This window comes from Octopus bimaculoides, chromosome 11 (genome assembly GCF_046866305.1).
Source record: "Octopus bimaculoides isolate indiv1 chromosome 11, ASM4686630v1, whole genome shotgun sequence".
Classification (NCBI taxonomy): domain Eukaryota; kingdom Metazoa; phylum Mollusca; class Cephalopoda; order Octopoda; family Octopodidae; genus Octopus; species Octopus bimaculoides.
Window position 1 is genome coordinate 77,195,965 of NC_142938.1, and position 22,500 is coordinate 77,218,464.

General features: G+C 37.4%; 2 protein-coding genes across 3 annotated transcripts in view; both read right to left on the bottom strand.

Annotated features, from left to right (window-relative positions):
• Positions 1 to 100, bottom strand: part of LOC106867570 (solute carrier family 22 member 6-A) — a 31,956-nt gene extending 31,856 nt beyond the window's left edge. Inside the window, exon 1 of the mRNA XM_089360413.1 lies at positions 1 to 100. This exon is cut by the window's left edge and continues 376 nt beyond it. The gene's annotated coding sequence lies outside the window, so the exon portion shown is untranslated.
• A 5,741-nt stretch (positions 101 to 5,841) lies between these two features.
• LOC106867566 (solute carrier family 22 member 7) overlaps positions 5,842 to 22,500 on the bottom strand; it is a 30,510-nt gene continuing 13,851 nt past the window's right edge. For both annotated transcript variants that reach the window (XM_089360416.1, XM_089360415.1), the window contains exons 6-11: positions 21,651 to 21,929; positions 15,715 to 15,849; positions 11,374 to 11,459; positions 10,358 to 10,478; positions 7,498 to 7,570; positions 5,842 to 6,214 (exon numbers count right to left, since the gene is read on the bottom strand). In XM_089360416.1, the coding sequence (XP_089216542.1) occupies positions 5,978 to 6,214; positions 7,498 to 7,570; positions 10,358 to 10,478; positions 11,374 to 11,459; positions 15,715 to 15,849; positions 21,651 to 21,929 (931 nt within the window). In that variant the 3' untranslated portion in view covers positions 5,842 to 5,977. The remainder of the gene's footprint in view (positions 6,215 to 7,497; positions 7,571 to 10,357; positions 10,479 to 11,373; positions 11,460 to 15,714; positions 15,850 to 21,650; positions 21,930 to 22,500) is intronic.

Genomic DNA, 22,500 nt, shown 5'->3' on the forward strand with positions numbered 1-22,500 from the left:
GTTACGATTGATATTCTTCTTCACGTTGTCTGGTAGTGTCTTCATTTGGCTTACAGTTAAAAAAGCGACAACTTTAAGCATTTTTAATTTTTTTTTTTACATATTTTATACTTTTGTTTTCAATTCTGTATAATCATTACACACACACACACACACACACACACACACACAAACACATATATACATAATACATACATGTATACATTATCTTCATGCATACATAAATACATACATACACATACCCATAATAAATACATACACACTTACATACATCTATACGTACGTACATACATACACATACACACATACATACATATATATGTACGCACATACACATACACACATATATACATATGGCACCCACACATTTTTGTTGATATTCTGGTAATATGATCAACATCAAGAGAGAATTAGAAGTCACAGCATTCTTACGAGTTATAGGAATGGCGTTTGGGAAAGATAAATGCTCATACATGATAGTCAACCGAGGGAAGATTGGCGACCAGGCAGGGAACATTTACATCAATGGCTCGTCTGTCTGTCTCCCCTATTTTTAAGGATCAAAGCTACAAGTATCTCGGAATCGAATCGGTGAGAATGTTGCATACATTGGTGCTGCGACCAAAGCCAGAATAACTAAAGAGTACTTCTGTAGACTCCGGAAAATATGGAACTCAGAGTTGTCTGCATTTAACAAGACTATATCTCACAATTCTTTTGCAGCACCAGTGCCAGTACCAACATTTGGGACATTGGACTGGACACTCGACGAGTTACGCAGCCTGGACATCAAAATCAGAAAGATACTGACCACAACTGGCAACTTCCACTGGTATCAGCGGCACTGATAGGATATATGTGAGATGAAGTGATGGCGGTAGAGGCATAAGGTCAGTCCAAACAGCCTTTGAATGCATCATTGTATCATTTAGACAACACCTGCTGAACAGTAAAGAACGAAATGTGTATATACCATTGGTTTCTCAAAATTGACAGACATCTTTAGAGTTGGAGAAGAACATGAGACAGCCTGGCTGATCCAGATGATCCAGGTGTAGCAGAACCGGCATTCTTTATCAAAAGATGGAGGTTTGGTGATACTCTAAGAATACAAGTGTCTTATGCGACCCAAAGGAGTCTGGAATGGTCTACCTAAACAGAAGTTTGGATGGGAAACAAGCAACATATCAGCAAAAAGGGAGTACACATCCCGTAAGCTCGCGGGCAACAACAGTATTGACAGGAAGAGTAGCTTCTCCTGGATCTGCGATAGATACATTACATTCCTCTTAGAAGGATATGCTTTGCTATCCAGGAGCACGATATAGCTGCTAAATACCTGATAAACAAGACGGACAAAGACTTCACCAAACGTCCACGTTTTGATAAAAAAAATTTCGGCTCTGCTATACTAGTGTGGAGGATATTACACACATAATCAACAGCTGCACCAAAACGTCTACAAGATACTACCTACCCTTGAGGCATGATATATTTCCAAAGACTATTTTCAATGCTATCCGCAGGAAGGCCTGCCCTAATGTATACATCAAAAGCATGCCAGAACTAGCAGGTATTCATATCTTTAAATGCAAGGAATACTGATGGTACCCCACTCCACAAAAAAAACATCAATGCGGTGCCGACATAACAGACCTGATATTGTTCTAAGGGATAGGGAACGAAAGTCATGGACTATTGTAGAGGTCAACTGCCCAGCGGATGTGAATGTACAATCAAAAGTTCAGGAAAAAGAAAACATGGCAAGTTAAGGCGGAACTTACAGCTCATGTACCCTGACAATGAATTCACATTTGTACCTATCATCATAGGGGCATTAGGTTATGTACCAACAAATAAGCACAAAGGTCTAGAAATAGTCGGTTTCAGGGACAAAAAAGCAAAAGGAGCTGACGCGGATTCTTCAAATCCAGTTTATTAATGGTATTGTGAAGATTTCCAAAACTTGTGTGTTTGTGTGTGTGTAAAGTGTAGATTCTGATAGGGTAGAAATTCGGAATATTTCCAATGCAGCACATCACCCGAACTCCGGGCTCCGTACATTCTAGAACTTGAACTTTGAGTAAAATTGAATGTCCACTGGTAGTGCAGAAACTCTAGATACATCAATTGTGTGAGTTTTACGAAGAGTGATATATATAATCTAATTAAGATGACTTAGAACGAATTTAGTACATCTGTATTGTTAGTTACACAACTATTTCGGTACCGTTTCTAATATAAGGTCAGCAATTCTGAGAGGATGGGGCAAGTTGATTACATCGACCCCAGTACTTGTCTGGTACTTTGTTTTATGGACACCCCCAACGGTTGGAAGTAAAATTGACCTCGGAGGGATCTGAACACTTTATCAAGTCCAAAAAACTTCACACATGGGGTTCGAGCGAAACATCGTCTTATCCTTTCTTCAAACCGTACACGAAAAGTGCCGCTAAACACTTTGGCCGACGCGCTCAACGATTCTGCTAGCTCGCCATCTTAAATCAGTGCATAATAATTTCAGGCAAAACGCCTGGAATTTGAGTAAGGGGTTAATTGATGTCAATTATTCAATGGGTACTAATTTGATCTAATCCGAAAGGATGAAAGGCAAAGTCGATGTCGGTGAAATTTCGACCCAAAACGTAAAGACGGACGAAATGCCGCTGAGCATTTTGTCTGGGGCTCTAACGATTCTGGCAACTTGGCACCTTATATCTGTGTATAATAATGATAATTCCTCCTCTCTGAAATTCGGACAATAATTAGATGAAGACTTTAATTTAAAAAAAAATAAGTGTGAAGATTGATAGGTTGGGCCGCCTTTGCTCCTACATTGGTAAGTTGGACCGCCTCTGATCCTACATAGGTAGGTTGGGCCGCCTCTGATCCTAAATCCAAGGAGGATCATAGTTGGCCTTGAGATAAACAAGAACAGCAAATTTTAGTTATCATGTTTCGTCCCTTCCCAGCTTTCCAGCTTTATTCTACATCATGCACAGACGCATTTAATTAAAATAATTACATGGTTTTTATTACGAAGCATGAAGAGACAACAATGCATCAGATAGACTAATTATATATTCATCCTTGTAACATAATAAGATGCTAATGATAATTAAAAAAGAGAGAAGAATCACCAAAGAAAAAACAAAATTAGTTTCTCTCGCCCTCTACTAAAAATCTTATTAAATATGAGCCAATAAGGGATCCTCAATCCGGTCAGATAACTTTTTAGAAATAGCAACTAAATCTGCCTCAATAGCCATAGCTTGCTACCATAACAAATGATCCATTGGACAATATAATGCTTGGTGCACAAAAAGACGGGATAGTCATGGTCAGAATGCCTTTGATCATGTGATGATCTGGATTGATCAAGGGCAAAACATCATCATCATCATCATAGTCATCGTTGTCGTCGTCATCGTCGTCATTCTCCTCTTCCTCAACCTCCTACTCGTTACCATCATCATCATCTTAATCGTCGTCGTCATCGTCATCATCATCATCATCATCATCATCATCATTAGCAATAGCAACAATATTTAATAGCTGATCAATCTTACAAGACACTTGATATTTTAGTTAGCAAAGATTAATCAAGCATATCTCTGTTTTTAGTAATTAACGAGTAATTAAGTTATTAATCAGGTAAATTTGAAAGAAAAATATAAAAATTATTTTATTCATAAATTACTGGTGAGTCAACAACGTTTTTTTCTGCAATGCTATAGGACGGAATAAATCTATAGATTTTAGCCAACCCTAACTAGATATGAGATGTTCCACCCAAAAAGTGACACAGACAGATTATATGTACCAAGAAAAAGAGGGGAAGAGGACTGATTGGATGCGAGCACAGCATTAGAGCAGAAGAAGACAGCATAGCATGGTATGTAAAAAATGCCACAGAACCGCAATTACTGGAAATAAGAAGGCCAGGCTTGTGTAGGATGAAAGATTGCAAAGATAAAACACTGTACAAGCACTTGAAAATGAATGAAATTGAAAATAGGTGGACAAAGAAAAGAATGCATGGACAATATCATAGGGATGTTGCAGATAAGACAGGCAGAAAAAGATGGCTATGGATGACTAAAAGTGACTTTAAAAAAAAACTGGAAACGGAGGCTCTAATCTATGCTGCGCAAGAGAAAGCATTTAGAACCAATTACATCAAATACACAATAGACAATACTTCAGAAAGTGATAAGTAAGAGCAGAATTTGTGGACAAAATAGTGAGACCGAATGGCATATTACCAGACAATGTACGCCACTAGCCCAGAAAGAATGTAATAGACGTCATGACAATATAGCAAGGATTGTCCATTTGGCACTTTGCAATAAGTATGGACTTGACAGAGCATAAATCTGAAGGCATCATCGAAAATGATAATGCAAAGATCTATGGGATTTTATGATTCAGTGTGACCATGAGATAGAGAATAAGAAACCAGACATAGTCTTAACTGAGAAAGAAAGCAAATGCCCAGCTGACAACAAGGTAGCGATAAGGAAGAAAGTAAAGTCGATAGATATGACAGGTTAGCTCGGAAGGTTAAGCAGCTGTGGTCGCTGAAAAACGTGGTAGTAGTACCAATAATTGTCGGAGTCGTGGGAATAGTGAATAAAAATCTCGAGAAGTTCATGGAACAAATAAGAGTTGTAATAAAGGTGGAGCACTTGCAGAGAACAGCACTGCTTGCAACCGCTCGAATACTCCGGAAGGTGCTCGAAAATTAAGAGGTGTTACATTAGTTCACTGATAGTAAACAGCTGACACTGTAGTACATCTCCAGCGTTAGAAGCTGTGCAAAGATAATACAATGATGATGAGGATGATAACAACAACAACAACAATAACAACAATAACAACACCAACAATAATAATAATAATGATAATAATAATAATAATAATAATAATAATAATAATAATAAAATTAGAAGCACAAAGCCTGAAATTTTGTGTGAGTGGGCTAGTCGATTACATCGCCCCCAGTATTTGACTGGTACTTAATTTATCGACCCCGAAAGGATGAAAGGCAAGGTTGACCTCGGTGGTATTTGAACTCAGTACTTAAAGTCGGAAGAAATGCTACTAAGCACTTTTCTCACAGCTCATCGCGTTAACAACAACAGCAACATCAACGACAACATCAAGAATAAAAAATAATCACAAGAGCATTCAAAGAGCACTAACCTCCGCCAAGGTAACACCAACGTCCTCTCAGCGATTAGCTGGAGGTGATTTTTAAAATGAGAATATCTGAAATGAACTCGACCGCTCTCAAAGATTAAGAAAAGAAAAAGAAAAAAACGGAAAAAATAATCCAGAATCCTTGACCGGTAGCGGATCGATCCCCAAATCTAATCACTTCGTGCCAGTCGCGAGGCCAAACATCCCTGAAAGTTTCATCTGAATCCATCCAGCGGTTCTTGAGATATCTTGTCCACGGACAAACAAACGCAACTGAAAACAATACCTCCGCCCTAGTGAAGGCGGAGGTAATAATAATAATAATGATGATAATAATAATAATAATAATAATAATAATAATAATAATAATAATAATAATAATAATAATTCAGACAAATACATAACAAAAACACCAGGACTTACAAATATATATAACATACAGAAAATTGCACTACTGGGTACTGCACACATTCTACGCAAAACACTTTCAATACAGTAAACATAAGAGCACCACAGCAAACCACAGCACATACCCAAGGCGCACAGAGCTGCGCTCGGTAGTGAAGTGAAAGCACGTTATAAAAATAAAACTACTGAATAATAATAATAACAATAATAATAATATAATAATAACTATGGTGATGATGATGATGAAGATTTCATTTATTTACCACAAGGGCGAAGGATGAGCGGGAAAATACAAAAACAGACATAAAGTGTTGGGGCTTACATAGTAATAACAATGATAATAACAATAATGTCTTCCATAGTCGAGTTATGTGTCTGTCTTCGTCAATTCTGAAGAAGTCGTCCCTTCTCGGTCACTTGAACCGGTTTCTTTTCCTGAGTTTCCCCACTTGAAGATTTTCTGTAATACCATTTGTTTTCTGATATCCGACATTGATGATGGCATTTGCATTCTTTTAGTTTCCGGCATGAAGTACAAGAGGAAAACGCTCAAAATACAACCAATGCTACACACCGTTTCAGGTACCCATGGTATGATATCCATCTGACGGAAGAAAACAGATGGAATATTAAATACATGTGAATATGTGTGTGTGCGCGCACGCGCACGCACACACACACACACACGCTCTTATGTATATATATATATATATATATATATATATATATACTCTTTACTCTTTTACTCTTTTACAAGCTAATGGACCCCAGGACTTACTCTTTGTAAGCCTAGTACTTAGAGATTGTTTATTAATTATAAGAATTTCCTAGCTATGTCAATGACTACTTTCATGTTATAAGGTGGGTTGAATCATAAGATTTTCCTTTGTCTACGGCTTCTTGGTCTATTTGGATTTGGTTCAATGTAATCTATGCTATTCTTGAACTTGGATCTTTCTAATGCAGCATTATAGTATAGAGCGTCTTTTTCAAGAGTGTCTTTATCAGCAGATAAACTGAAGACGTGGCTGCTAATGTTAACTAGTTGTTTAATGACTGCTGGTGGATAGTTGGAGCCTATGTCTATGTATGAGGCCTCCTCATTTGTTTTATGGTAGGGCGAAAAATTGCCTGTGCTAAGGTTCATATTAATATCTAGGTAGTTGACTTCTTTAAGGCTGGCGCTAATTGTAGTGGTTAGACCTAATTGGTTAAATGTTTTGCATAGTTTTTTTCCTTATTCTATGGCTGTGGTGTTCATTTTTATTGTGTACCATTCCCAGGTCATTGTCTATATAAACCTATGTTAGCTTCTTTTTTTTATTTCTTTTCGAAGGATATCTAGGATGTAGATGCCTACAAGTCAGCTATCTCTGCACCAGACTAGCTCCCCATTGCTACGTCAAGTAACTCGTCCCCATACTTTTTTTACCCAATAGGAATTATCATGAAAGAGCGATAACTTCCTTGGGTTCATAATTATATCTGGTCACATATGCCTTACTGAATTCAGGTGGCTTCTGAAGGAAGCGGATTTTGAGCGCCAAGCGCTGTTTGTAATCTGAATTAGACACAGAGCAGAAATATGTCTCACCTCAAGTGGCACAGTGTTGTGTGTCCTGTCTGATTTTAGGATATTTAAATGTTCGTTTAGTCCAGCGCGATTTAGGATCATATGTGCGCACACACATATATACGCACGTAAGTACGTACGTTTGTATGCGTGTATATATGTATGAATGTATATAGACACACAAACACAGACACACATATATATTCTGTTTTCTTGCCCATGGCACACGCAGAGTTCCGGTGGAACTGCGAAACAATTCACACATACACACACACATGATACTAATTTTGAATTCTGTACCGGTAATTACTTACAAGAACGCGAGAATAGGGCGACAGCATAGTTCCAACATTTCCAGAGAATGTTAAGAAACCAAGTCCGATATTCCTGGAATTATATGAGGAACAGTATAAACGAAAGACAATTCAAACAGTGGAATAAAGAGTTATGTAATGAGGGAGAAGATAAAGCTTAAAATTTCTAGCAGACTATTTCGTGGAACAGAGAGGGGTGTGAGAGAATAAATGAATTGGAAGGTAATCAAAGTTAGGGGAAATGTTTATAAAAAAGACTTAAGAATAATTGAAGATGAGCTAACAGAGAAGGAAGCAGAAGTAAAGATGTTATGGTAGTAGAAACTTTTGCACTTCGTTCAAATTTTTGATCTTGTACTTGGAAAATTTCAGCTCATCATACAAAAGTGAGCTGAAAAATAAAACTCGTAAATCCGGGGTTACTAAAGCGGGTCCTCATAAAGTGAGATATTACTGCATATATATATATATACATATATATATATATATATATATATATATATATATATATATATATATATATATATATATATATATATATATATATATATATATACGTATATAGAAAAACGGTTTATAGTATAGAATAGGTACATACCTGTTGAAGACGAAAATGTATGTGAGAGATATTGTATTGGACGTGTGTATAATCATAGAGAAAGTGAAAGATATATGAAATGGACGTGTGTTTTGTCTATGTGTGTGTGTGTTTTTTGCGGCTAATTTGGCGGGAGTTTTGCATTCAGCAGAAGGTGGTTTGTGTTTTATCTCTCGATTGATGGCCGGACAAGTGAAAATATTTTTTAATATGTGTTTTGGGGAAAGGGGATCTGTTGAAGTGGGCGTCAAATGAAAAGAGACATGGACAGTTTTATGACTGAACTTGTTTTGAAGTTGGCGTGAGACGGAAGTATTGATGTGCGTGCGTATGTCTGTGTATGTGTGTGTGTGTATGTCTGATGGGGTGTGCGAGACAGAGACTGTAATGTTGATGGTGTGTGTGTATATGAGAGAGAAAAAGAAAGAAAGAAAGAGAGAGAGATAACTGAAATTTTTATTCAGTTTTTGTAGTGAGTGAATGTGTGAGTGATTGACAGAGAAAAACCGAGAGAGAGAGAGAGAGAGAGAGAGAGAGAGAGAGAGTGAGAGAGAGAGAGTAATTATGTATGTATGTATGTATGTATATATGTATGAATGGCTTCAGTGATACACACTCACATACACATACGCAAGCAGGTTGTTTTAATCGATTTTCTTGGTAACTATGGGGGCTAGGAAAAACTACAAAGCGCATTCCAATTTATGCACCCGTCTCCACATGTGTGCCATTTTTCACACGAATCCACTCAGCCGTTTGGCCGTGAACCGCGAGACAAGAAAGAATACAACGGTCGCCCATGTTCAATTTATATTATATATAATATATATATATATATATATATATATATATATATATATATATATATATATATATATATATATATATATATATATATACATACATACATACATATATATATATATATATATATATATATATATATATATATATATATATGTTCACACACACGCGTATATTTTTAAAAGTATTTTCTGTTAATCTCATATAGCTCATTTCTGTAGTCGTCACCTTTGCACTAATCACCTCCATGAGGTCCTTGACGTTATCTGCACAGTTGCTACGAATCTGTTTTCGTAGTTAGGGTGTTTCTGTTTCTGCAATCTTGCTATGGTACAATATAAACTAAGCACGCAACCATCACATTGTTCTTACCGAAGGTCATATTTTTGAACTACTATAAAATGCTTACTTATCAAAGACTGGAAGCTACCAATTATTCTCTTCCTTATATTTTTATTCTATTGAGGAGTTAATCTAGACGATGTTTATTGTCATATTTCTGTCTGCTCGTAGAGGAATTTTCCACAATTTCTAGGTTTTTGCAACAAGGTGTTATAGGCTTTTTTACTTCGGTTCATAATTTCCTCGTCTCAAGTCAGACTGGAAACATTGCCTGCTAAGATACATAGTATGTGAAATACGGAACGATCATCTGCACATTCATTCTTGATACCTTTCAGCAAACTCGAACGCAAATAGGCTAATCGTTGTTTCCGTCACAGGAGAACAACTTCTTTTTGCGACGGCAATGTTTTAAGTACACAATCGATTCATTGACGCCAAGAATTCTAGGACACCGGTGTTTTGACATGTTGTTTCTAATCGTCCAGAACCACCCGGACATTGGAAACTAAACAAGAGTTAGTGGTTCTTGTCTATAATTTCAACGAACAAACTGTTTACTGGTTTGTGTTGATATCTGCCAGTCGGAAATAAATTGTTGTTTGTGCTGTGGACAGCGAGATCCTGTTTAGACTCAAAGGTCACGGTGTTTCTGGTTCACAAGATACAACATGACGAATACAGGTGATCCAGAATCTATTGCTCTAAGTTGAGTTTGTTATGAACACATTATCGTCGTAAAAAAAAGAGGAGTAGTTCTCCTGTGACCTACACGACAGGGATTAGCATATTTGCCTTCGAATCTACTGGAAAATATTGATTTCAATTTTTTGCACTGGGAGAGCAATTTCAAGGGAGGAGATAAGGCGACTATATTATCGGCTTATCTCCTCCCTCACGCTCCACTGGTACTTATTCCATTGACTCCGAGGGGATGAAAGGCAATGTCGACCTTGGCGGAATTTGAACTCAGATCGTAATGACGGACGAAATTCCACGAAGCATTTTCCCCGGTGTATATGACGGAAAAGAGCATAAGAATATGTGACATTCAGGCCTTCTCAAGAACAATAATGGCGTATATTATGATATTCAATGAATTTATAAATTACTTACCTCAGGTTAGTTGGGTAGACTTCTGTTGTATATATCCACATAAGACAAAATGAAGCACTGATACCAAACATTCCCAACAGACTGAATATGATGTTCAAGACTGAATAGACACTCGACCCATCTGGAATTATTTTAATTAAATATTTAAATTACATTTTTTTAAAATATGAGGCTGAATATGATGTTCAAGATTGAATAAAGACTCGGAACTTTTATCGCTCCATAGCACCTTGGGTAAGTGTCTTCTACTATAGCCTCGGGCCGACCAAAGCTTTGTGGGTGGATTTGGTAGACAGAAACTGAAAGCCATATATATATATATGTATATATATTAGTTTATGTATATATTAATATTATCTCAGTTTTTTTAAAAAAACCTTTGATAATGTAAACATGTTAATAGTTACCAGAGGTAGCAAAATTACACTAGAAAACAAGATATCACAGCCGTTTTACAGGTAGAGATACCAAGTTAAAGTGATACATTTAAAGTGAGAAGATATGAATAATAATAATTATAATAAATGGAGCAAAACGCATATAAATAAAAGCTCCTTTAATTCCTACACATGTTTCAAAATATATGAGAGCTTCTTCACAAAGAAGTAAAAGCTGCTGGGATTCCTTATATATTCCTCATGTAAGAGGAATATATGAGGAATCCCAGCAGCTCTTACTTCTTTGTGAAGGAGCTCTCATATATTTTGAAACATGTGTAGGAATTAAAGGAACTTTTATTTATATGCGTTTTGCTCCATTTATTATTATTATTATTATTATTATTATTATTATTATTATTATTCATATATATGTATATATATATAAATCCGTGTGTGTGTTCGTGTTTGTTCCCCACCACCACTGCTTGACAACCTATGTTGGTGTGTTTGCGTGCTCATAGCTTAGCAGCTCGGTGAAAGGAACCGATAGCATAAGTAGTAGGCTTAATGATTGAAACAAGTAAAAGACAAAAGGAAAGCTTATGTGTATTTTACGTGAGAAGAATAAATACATACCTCCAAAATACAAGACAGCTACAGCTAAAAATAAGGCAACACCGGCGGTTCCTAGGAAAAAAGCTATTGCCACTCTTCTTGTCACTCTAGAAAGATGCAAAAATGATCGCATTTATATCATATTAAGGATGAAATAAGAACAACAACAAAATGGAAGAGGCAATGTTGCAATTATGAGACATAACCGTAATTTGGTGTTAGATGATATTAATTGATGGGTTCAAAGGTAATAGCTTTATTTTAGATCAGGTACTGGAAAACCCTCATCGAGAAGCGGTTCGCAACAGATATGGCTCATTATCAGGTGGACCGCACAACTAAAATAAATCTTAAGTTAATTTTTCATTTAGGTGTGCCATTTGGAAAGTCCCCTCCGACAAAATTTCAGACCTTGCGCCTTTGACAGATGATATTATTAGATTACATTCCACCGAGGTCGACTTTACTTTTCATCATTTCGGGGTCGATAAATTAAGTACCAGTTGCGTACTGGGGTCAATCTAATCGACTGGCCCCCTCCCCCAAAATTTCGGGCCTTGTGCCTTGAGTAGAAAAGATTATTAGATTACATTCTTTGGGCAATGAGCTGAAGAGACGTTAGAGGGCCGGACAGAATGCTTTGCGATATTTGTCCCAGTGAGTTCAATTCCTATCGTAACCAACTTTGCTTTTCATTCTTTCGGGGTCGAAGTAATCTATTAATTCACCACTAAAATAAACCTGGCCTTCTGGATAAATTATAAACAGTTTTTGGATTCTTTTTGGCACAAAATATAACTTTATACTAACATTAATTATAAACTAGTATAAAGAATCACTCTGCAAATAATTATACAAACGAGTAATTACAATTTTAAATCAAGCATATTGTCGTTATAAATATTAGTAGCTTTTTAACCTCTTTTTAGTTTTATGCAAATGAACGTGCGTGTGCATGAATACGGTTTTTACTTAATACGTTGGTTTTAATCTATCCTTCATTTAATCTTTGAATGTATTTTACACAACTTCTTAATCAACACATGCGTTTATTAGCAAGGTTTATGTATGTTTACATAATTACACACAAAATAAATAAATGCTAAACAGCAAATCAGAACGTACAGACAAACTTAGCTGATATTATTTTATGTCATAAATATTAATTCTGAGTGGACATGCTTTAAGAAAACTAAAACATGTACCTGGGCGCTCCTTTGAATCACACATCTACACACGCAGTCACACAAAAAATACACACACACGGGCGCGCACGCGCAAAGTCAACTTTTCAGGACCTTCACACGCCGAAGGAGTTTTGTGAAAGACACACATTTCACAAGTCAGCGAGGATCCCGCTACATGTAACGTAATTTTTAGTGAAGTGGCTGACCTTACGATTAACAGGGACCAATGGTGATAGCAGATTGGCCAAACTGGGGCCCATGACTTCTCTTACGTTGTGAACTATCTGTTATGGAAGAAGATGACGATGAGGAGGCGGATGATAATGAAATATATATATATATATACATTTGTATACATGCACACATATATATATTTGCATATACATATTTATGCATATATATATATATATATATACATTTACACATAAATATATATATATATGCCTACACATATATATACATATATAGATATGTGTATACACATACACACGTATAGATGCATATTTGTATTTCGTGCTTCTACCCCTACGATGCGCTACACTTAACAATATGTACATGTCCACTGTTAAAACTGCGAGTGGCTACGTTAACGTTAAATGGTTATGTCTCAACTCTATACGTTCATGGCACCAGAATTATATCTGTGTTATTAATTATAACCTTTCGACAGTGACGATGATCCAGTGAATATGGTACTTAGTCACTCTAACCAAGAAATCAGAGGTTCGTATCGAATACAGTATTGTCCCTTGTGATTGCATTATTCTCGTTTCATCTCACCAAAATTGACCTTACTCGAGCAGGTCAGATTAAAGCTTTTATCCTTTCATTCATTTATTATTCATTAATTGTCATAATTCACTGTGTTTGTTTTTATGATGGTAGAGTGTGGTTTGAAGGAGATTATTTCTTTGTACTGATATTTCAAGCAAGATCAGTCGACCGTTTAGAAGTACCTTGTCTCCGTAGACAAGATGTTTTTCTCTGAACGGCCGCGTTTACTTTGTTGTCAGCAGATACTTCAAGCGGTATAATTAACTCATATGGAATTGATGAGAATTTTGTTGGCTTACCGACCCGAGTACGATTTCTCCAGCAGAAAAACCTATCTACTTGCAGTAACTTTATCTTTCATTGACACAACGTTACGTAAACATGAAATAAATAACGGTTCTATGGATCCATGTGATTCAAGACAAATATTAACTTAGCTGAGCTGAACTTATTTCTAAAATCTTCGTCTTTGCTCACTTATAAGCGATTACTGCCATTTTCAAGCATCTTAATTCGACATATGACGTATAATATTGGTTTCAAATGTTAGCACAAGGCCAGCATTTTCGATGAAAGTGCTAAATCAACCTCCAGTGTTTAACTGGTACTTATTTTATCGACCCCCAAAAGGATGAAAGACAAAGTCGACCCCGGTGACATTTGAACCCAGAACGTGAAAACGGACGAAACGCCGCTAAGCATTTCGTCCGGTGTGCTAACGGTTCTGTCAGCTCACCGTCTTCATATGATGTACATTATTAATTCAAGGATTATCTTTTTAGAATTATGCCAGTCGTCTCTCTGCTCATTTCTTTAAATTTATATTAACCTAAGCTACCATCTCATCTCTTCAAATCCATACAAGTCTAAGATATTCCTTTCCACTGGTTTGAGCCACCAGTCATTGCTTACTTTAATTCACACACAACAAAACTGTTTATATTCAACATCCTTAGTTCTCTAATGTTTCGTTTTCTTTTCAGTCTCGCTCTCAATATATCACCCTGTCCATAACCGAATTCTAACATTTCCTATCTTTCAAGTAAATAAACTCCCTCTTCTCACCACGATCAGTTTGTATGCCCTCGTCGTTTAATCGTTTTTATTACTCAAGTCTTCCATTATTTGTCATCCTGTCTCCTGCCCACGAGATAAGTCTCCTTCTCTTCCACTTTATTTATATCTCTCTCTCTCTTTCCCTCTTCTCATCTGAACAACTATGTTAATGTTATCTTGCGACTAACCATCAACAAACCTTTTTAGGACCGACATGACTTCTACATCCGCTGTGATGACAGCGTGTCTAGCAGATTTACTCTCTATTCAAAAGCCCACGACCAATATTGTGCAGAGGGAACTTTTAATAAGCCGACCTCTTTTATTTTAGTTCTGGCTTCACAATTTAGAACCATACCTCTATCTCTCTCTCTTTCTCTTTCTTTGCCTCTCTCTCTCTCTCTCTCTCTCTGGAAAGAGGAAGGAAGAAGGAAGTAAAGGCAGGCCCAATGCTTGGCATATTTTTATACCACCACTCGGCTCATGGATAATTTTTACAGATTTGATTTCACTCTTATTGTAAGCATTCAGACCAGACTGCCAGTAAAGGGATTTCACAATCGCTTGCCGTGCCAATTCCCATTTCTTATGCGTAATGCCTTAGCTTCTCACGGACTACAGGCAGAGTCCGTCCACCACATACTGCAATTCATGAGTCGTCACCTCCTCTTCCTAAACCACAGCTAATCCAAATGAAACGAACGCCAAACGAAACCAAAACTACAACCAAATACTATGAAAATGTGTAATATACGAAACTGCAAAGCAATTGCCTCTCCTTTCTTTTAACATTCGTGGACTCCGGTCCAAACAAGGCTACGGCTATCATCAACTGACGTACAGATCTTATCGCTCTCGATGCTATTCTAGGTTGCCTCTATATTCAAGCTTCCCTACGGCATGTGATCTCTGCTTCATATGCACAAACCACACTCTCACCTAAATATTAGCAATTTCTCTTGACTCACGACTCTCACACAAAAGCGGAATCTTTCGCAATAAAATCTTTAAAAAATAATTTGAATCATAACCTAAATGAAATACACGCCAAACACCCTTGATTTATTCATCACCTCTGGACCCAGTTTCCGCCAAACTGTTATCGTTTCTGCATCTGTAGGACTGGCTAACTACAATTTCATCACGGTTTCTCTCCACACATTCATGTATAGCCCCGATAATTCCCCAGTTTTCTTGGGTCCTACAGTCCTTAGTCTACTAATTGTTTGGAATTCCAGTAGTATACATTAAATATCGTACGTAGATGGCCATTTTGATTGAATACTGCTTCAATTGCTTACAATGGAATATCAAACAGAAAAAAAAATATGTGTATATATATTACCTGAAAAGTGTCATGGCCATGGTTATATTGCCACAAACTTCTGTTAGGGAAAACAAGAAAAAGTTCAAAAATCGATTACCTGCCAAACTGGGAGATATCATATACACGGCGGTGTATGTCACACTGTTCATGAACCTGGAAACCCAAAGAATATAATGTATTTCTGTTAAAAATTGATTTCTGCTGCATAAGTTTAATCTATGGAAGGAAATATCAGGAGTGGAATCACTACAGGTTCAGTTTTAATTTAAGATCCAATACTTAAACTATATTTATAAACTGTTTAGAACATAAAACCAAAACACAAACCCCATTAAGGAAATTTGTCTTCAAAAAACAAACATATAATCAATTTTTGACACTTGAGAATTATAAACTATTCTAAATGTCCGTAAAATAATTTACAAACCACTTCTTCCAATCCAGAAGTGATATGTAAAAAAGCCAACATAAATTGGTGACAGCTTGATGTTCTCTCTGCGAAATATAAAACTAAATGCCTGTTTAAAGACTTACTATCAGTAATAACACTTTAGTAAATTATGAACAAAAAAATGCAGTGGGACTGCGTCCGTGATTAGGTTGTAGGTGTGCGACGAAACGTTTTGGTACTTCGTAGTACACAGTACTATCCGAATGGTTAAGGAGTTTGTTTCATATCCTAGGGAAGTGGTATTTATCATAATCCCTTCGTTGATGCAAGGTTTTGTCACTCCGTCGAATGACTTACTCTGAAATAATTCCAAGATCCAGCCTTGTCACACCGTCTCACGCTGATTCTATCCGAGATTTACGTTCAGGGGACATGTGTCTGTGAAATACTGAATCACTTCTAGCGCTTATTCAATTGGTTGGCTGTTCAGGTGAGCATCCGGGTACTTACATTATTCGGGAGCGTCAGCACAGGCCGTTTGGTAATGGTTGCCCGACTTACCGATTTAGATCCCGCGTACTGTATCTTCTTCTCTGTGGATCGGGATGGGGTGACGGCTCGTGTTGGTTGGCCATATGTCACACGGCCACAGTGGCTGAGGAAGTGTCTCGCAGATGGGAACTGGCTAGTACATTTCTCGAAGGGTTGCCCGGAACGATCCGAGAGGATTCCGATAAATGGTGGATGCAATGACGCGCTGCAACGGCGTAGGACCTCCATCATATCTCATCGGACCTCAGTTGTGCAAACAACTGAATACTCATAATCGAAACTGACGGAGAACCATTATTTCTACAGCTGAATATTTATATTCTATCTTTTAATCAGGAGGATAAGTAGAACATTTGACCCTTTACAAGGGCTCCGAGACTAGCGAGAGGAAGATGGGGAGGAAGATATCCCCACATCGGAGTCCGAGTCCGAACGCTTGCAATGCAGTGAACTCCATTAAAAGTACCAGATAGGCTGCAAGTACCTGATGGAGTGACGATAAGCCAGGCGAAGGATTAAATCTATCAACCAAGGCATCCGCAACAACGCATCCGGTCAGACGTTCTAACATACCGCCAATCCATTTTCTGGACCAGTAATATTTTTATCGACCCCGGGAGGACGAAAGGAAAAGTATAGCTTGTCAGCATTTGAACCGAGGGAGCAGAGAATCACAACAATGACTCTACCAGTTCGCTACTGCGTATTTTAGGAGGACTCAACCACTCCAGAAATGTTCCAGTTTTGATAAGCAATTTCAGATTTCAGATCAAGACACTTGCTAATCCAAAAAGAAACCGAAAAACTGGCGTTCTCTTCAGATATGTAGTCTGAAGTAATCCGAAACGATATGAAATACTATTCGACGTAGGGCTACTGTTTCACAGGTGGAAAAGTTTTTGCCTAGCAAGGGTCAACCAGATAATACATATAAGTTATCCTCGGCAGGATTTAAACTCTTGTATTTTCAAGAGTAATCTATCAACGAATATATCCAAAGGTCCATATCAATTCTTTTTCAATACAGTATGAAGCAATATTCTACGTGGAAATATTCTTCCTCGGAAGTACAGGTGGGAAGGTCTTTCTCCAGCCGGGGCCGACCAGATACTATAGGCGGGATTTGAACCCAGTGCGCAAAGAATCACAACATTGGCTCTGCCAATTCGTCACCGTGTTATTTAGGAGGACACATCTACTATATTCCATTTTCGATACGCGATTACGTATATCAGATCTAGATATTTGCCGAACCAGTACGAAACCAAAAGACTATTATTCTCTACAAATAGTTACTCTAAAGTAATCCAAAGGGAAACACGCAAGAAAATTTAGCATTGTTTTACTGGGACGATTCGGTTCAGCCATTTTGTACTTTCCGTCTGTAGAGACTTTCAGCTCACTGTCGTCGTTGTTGTTTAACCTCAGGTAAGCCTAATATATTAGGTTGTCAAGAAAGTTCTTGCGGAATTTTAAATTTTGGTTTTAAATTATGTATTTTCAAATTAATTTTCGTTAAATTACTTCGACTTTATATATCATTTTAAAGATCATTTTTCGCTCTATCTAATCGTGTTACTCTTTTTCTTTTTGAATAATTAGGTAATTTTTTCCGGAACGTTGAATACAACATGGACAAAAAGCAAATTCGCACAATTTTCTTATTCCAGTTCAAGCTAGGCCGAAAAGCTGATGAAACAGTTCGCAATATCAAAGATGCGTTTGGCACCGGAACCACTAATGAACGTATAGCGCAATGGTGGTTCAAGAAATTTCATAGCGGTGACGAGAGTCTTGAAGATGATAAGCGTAGTGGTCGGCCATCGGATGTTGACAACGATCAACTAAGAGCCTTAGTCGAAACCAATCCACGCACAACTGTTCGAGAGCTTGCTCCTGAATTAGACGTAACGTATACGACAATTTCCAACCACTTGAAAGAGATTGGAAAAACAAAAATACTTGAGAAATGGGTGCCGCACGAATTGAACGACAACCAAAAAAAAACCCCGCCGTTTTGAAGTGTCGTCTTCCCTTCTTTTACACAGCAAGAACGACCCGTTTCTCGACCGGATTGTAACTTGCGATGAAAAGTGGATTCTTTACGACAACCGGCGACGCTCAGCTCAGTGGCTGGATGCCGACCAAGCTCCAAGGCACTTCCCGAAGCCAAAGTTGCACCAAAAGAAGGCCATGGTGACTGTTTGGTGGTCTGTGGCCGGTCTCATCCATCACAGCTTTTTGGATCCAGGCGAAACCATTACGGCGGAGAAGTACTGTCAGCAAATGGAGGAAATGCATAAGAAACTCCGGTTACAACAGCCAGCATTGGCCAATAGAAAAGTACCAATTCTCCTCCACGACAACGCCCGGCCGCACGTCGCACAACTGACCTTGTAGAAGTTGAACGAATTGTGCTACGAAACTTTGCCTCATCCGCCATACTCAAAAGACCTCTCGCCTACCGACTACCACTTTTTCAAGCATCTCGACAACTTTCTGCGTGAGAAATACTTCAAAAACCAAAACGATGCCAAACACATCTTCAACGACTTCATCGCCACCAGAACGCAGGATTTTTACGCTACTGGCATAAATAAACTTGTTTCGCGTTGGCAAAAGTCTATTGATTCTGATCGTTTTTTTTTTTCGATTAATAAAGTTTTGTTTGAGCCGAGATATATGTTCATCTGAATTTAAGAGTTAAAAACTGCAAGAACTTTCTTGACAACCTAATAGCAGAGAGATTTAGAATTAAAAGCCTTTCGACCAGCGGCGATCGTGTCGTTTTGTCCACAAGGATCACATTAACCAAATTAACTAACTAGGACCACATGAAATGTGACTTAAGAAATAATAACCGTGCAGTATGAAGAGATAGAGCTATCATTTCTAGTAGATTATAGCACCTTGGTAGCTGCTCCCTTGTTAGCACATAGGTGCCTTAACTTGCATATTTCGTGAGAAATTATTCACAATCCATCCCTCCATCCATCCATACATACATTGCATACATTATATGTGTACACACACGCATACACACACACATACATACATACATATATATATATATATATATATATATATATATATATATATATATATATATATATATATATATATATATATATATAATCAAAATAAGCAACAAGGATATCCAGACCATACAGGCTAGTATGATCTGGCTAAGTCAAAATGGTCTTTTGTATTCCTCCTTTCTACTTGGAGAGTTTAGATTTAATTATAAAAATATGTCCTTCTATTCAAATTTAATTTCCTTAAATTTCTAAATTTATACGTCTTTGTGCAGCTGAAGATTGCTCTAAATTTTATATTTGATGTAATGTTTACATTGTTCAATTAAATGGATCAAAATATAATAAATGAGATGCCAGTCCTTAGATCATGAGTGCATCCAGATGGTTCTATATTTATTTTTCTGCTTAAATAGAGTGTTGGTAACAACCAAATTATTCTTAGTCCAAAACGTCAAAAGAACTCCATTTTTATTACATTTCCCAACCCCATGTCGGCCTAAAACAGGCTATGAAACGTAGTCATTTCCAACTCTTGCGCTGGAGCGACCATATATATATATATATATATATATATATATATATATATATATAAGCTTATATAAAAATACCATTATTATTATTCACAGGATTGTAAATCACGGTGCCGTAATAAAAAAAAACATTCTCACCAAAAGCATATATATATATATATATATATATATATATATATATATGAGAGATTTTGGTATCTAGAGGACCCAAAAGGCAGGTAAGGCTATGTAAGTGCTACGGAAGGACCGCTGTTAGACTCCCAGTTCGATAATATTATGCGTGAACGTGTATATGTTGAATAAAATTAGACAACAAAGCCAAGGCAGTATAAAATTTCTAGGACATTTATAAAGAGAGAGGGGTAGGTAGAGGTATACATATCCTAGAAATATATATAGCCTTTTACATAACGAATAAACAGTCTAGTCTAGTTTTTCTGTTTTGTTTTTGTTTTTGTTTTCTCAATGCTCAATTATTTCTACTTAACTCTACAGCGTAACCCTATATTAAACGTTAACTCACACATAACCATCAGAACGTTGACTAAAGCTGACCTATGTTCTTGATACAGGGCAAGAACGTTGTGGCAGTGAGGCGCCGATAAGATGATAAGACGAATAAACACGAATAATTTGATACACGAAAGTAATAGTCACAATGAAGAGATAGGTTTCTGGTGCTCATGTCCTACAGAATGGTTTCAGTTTCAGTTTGTTTACGTAATTACTTCTTACTCTTGAGAAAAATCTGAATGAACATGGAATTGTTAAATGATTAAGAAGTTTGCTTCGTAACCAATCGTCAAGGCTTTCCAATCGCGAAGAGATTACGTTTTAATCACACTCATTCTACTGAGGCACGTGTGACTTGTGTCACACTGATTCTGTCTGACAAATACGGTAATGGTCCACGTTTCCCTGGAATACTCAGCCAGTTAGCACGCTAAGTCATTTTTTGTTTGCCAGGGATTTTAGAAATGAGAAGCAAAACTGTATCTGCCGCTATGTGGCGCTGTTGGTTGTGTTGTTGCTTCTAATCATGTTTGTCTTTTTCCAAGTCAGTCATTACTGAGAAGTTTTATAATTGAATGCGCTCCAGTCATGACCACCTCGTCTTAGTCAAACTAGTCTCATATTAATCTAAGGACTACCTAAGTGCTGAAGTCTGTATGTCACTTTTTTATTCATGTCTATAGGATGCAAGTTGAGAGAGGTTTGATGAAAAGATGACCACAGAACGATTGTCTGTTTCTCTTTCTTTTTCACCCACCTTCTCTACTTCCCTCCTCCCCTCCCGCTCACTCTCTCTCTCCCTCTCTCCCTCTCTCCCTCTCTCCCTCCCTCCCCTCTCTCTCCCGCCTCGTCTCTCTCTCTCCCTCTCTCCCCCTCTCTCTCTCTAAATTGGAGACAAATCTAAAGCGTATAACTTAGAACGTAACTTACGAGATTATGGAGACAATGAGCGTCATTTTGCGAGCCAATGAATTCGTAAATATCGTGAGGAATCCTTCCTCTTTGACTTCTTGTTGGTGTTTCAGTTTTTCTTTGGATCTTTTAGTGTCTTTGTTCTTGATTGTGGCCAGCGGAATCAAAATAGTTTGCATCTTGTCCCAAATCGGGTCGAAGTCAACGCCATTTTCTTTGGCAGCTCGTTTGATTATCTTTTTGGATCTTTCAACATCTCCATTGGTGACCAACCAGCGCAAAGATTCTTCAAGGTACCTTGAGAAAATAGAATCAAAATTTCCATTCACAAGAGAAATAGGGACAACAGCACATTCATACTTCTTTTACATTTCTTCTCTTTACCTATTGTCTCTCGGTCGGTCTGTCTGTATGTCTGTATGTATGTATGTATGTATGTATGTATGTATTATATATATATGTATTTATGTATGTGTGGATGTGTATGTGAATGTGTATGTATGTATGTATGTATGTATGTATGTATGTATGTATGTATGCGGGTATGTGTTCTTGTATGTGTGTGTCTCTCTCTCTCTCTCGTTCGGACACTCTTCTGTTTTACGACTTCTGCTCATGATGATGACGACGATGAAGATGATGATGATGATAATGATGATGATGATGATGAGGAGGAGGAGGAGGAGAAGGACGACGACGATTGTGACAATGACCATGGCAACGATAAAGATGATGTCGAAGACGACGACTACGACGTCGATGATGACAATCATGAGAGCTATGACGATAAAAGTAATGTTGATGGTAGCAGTAGTGGTGATGATGATGGTGGTGGTGGTAGTGGTGGTGGTGGTGGCGGAGGAAGAGG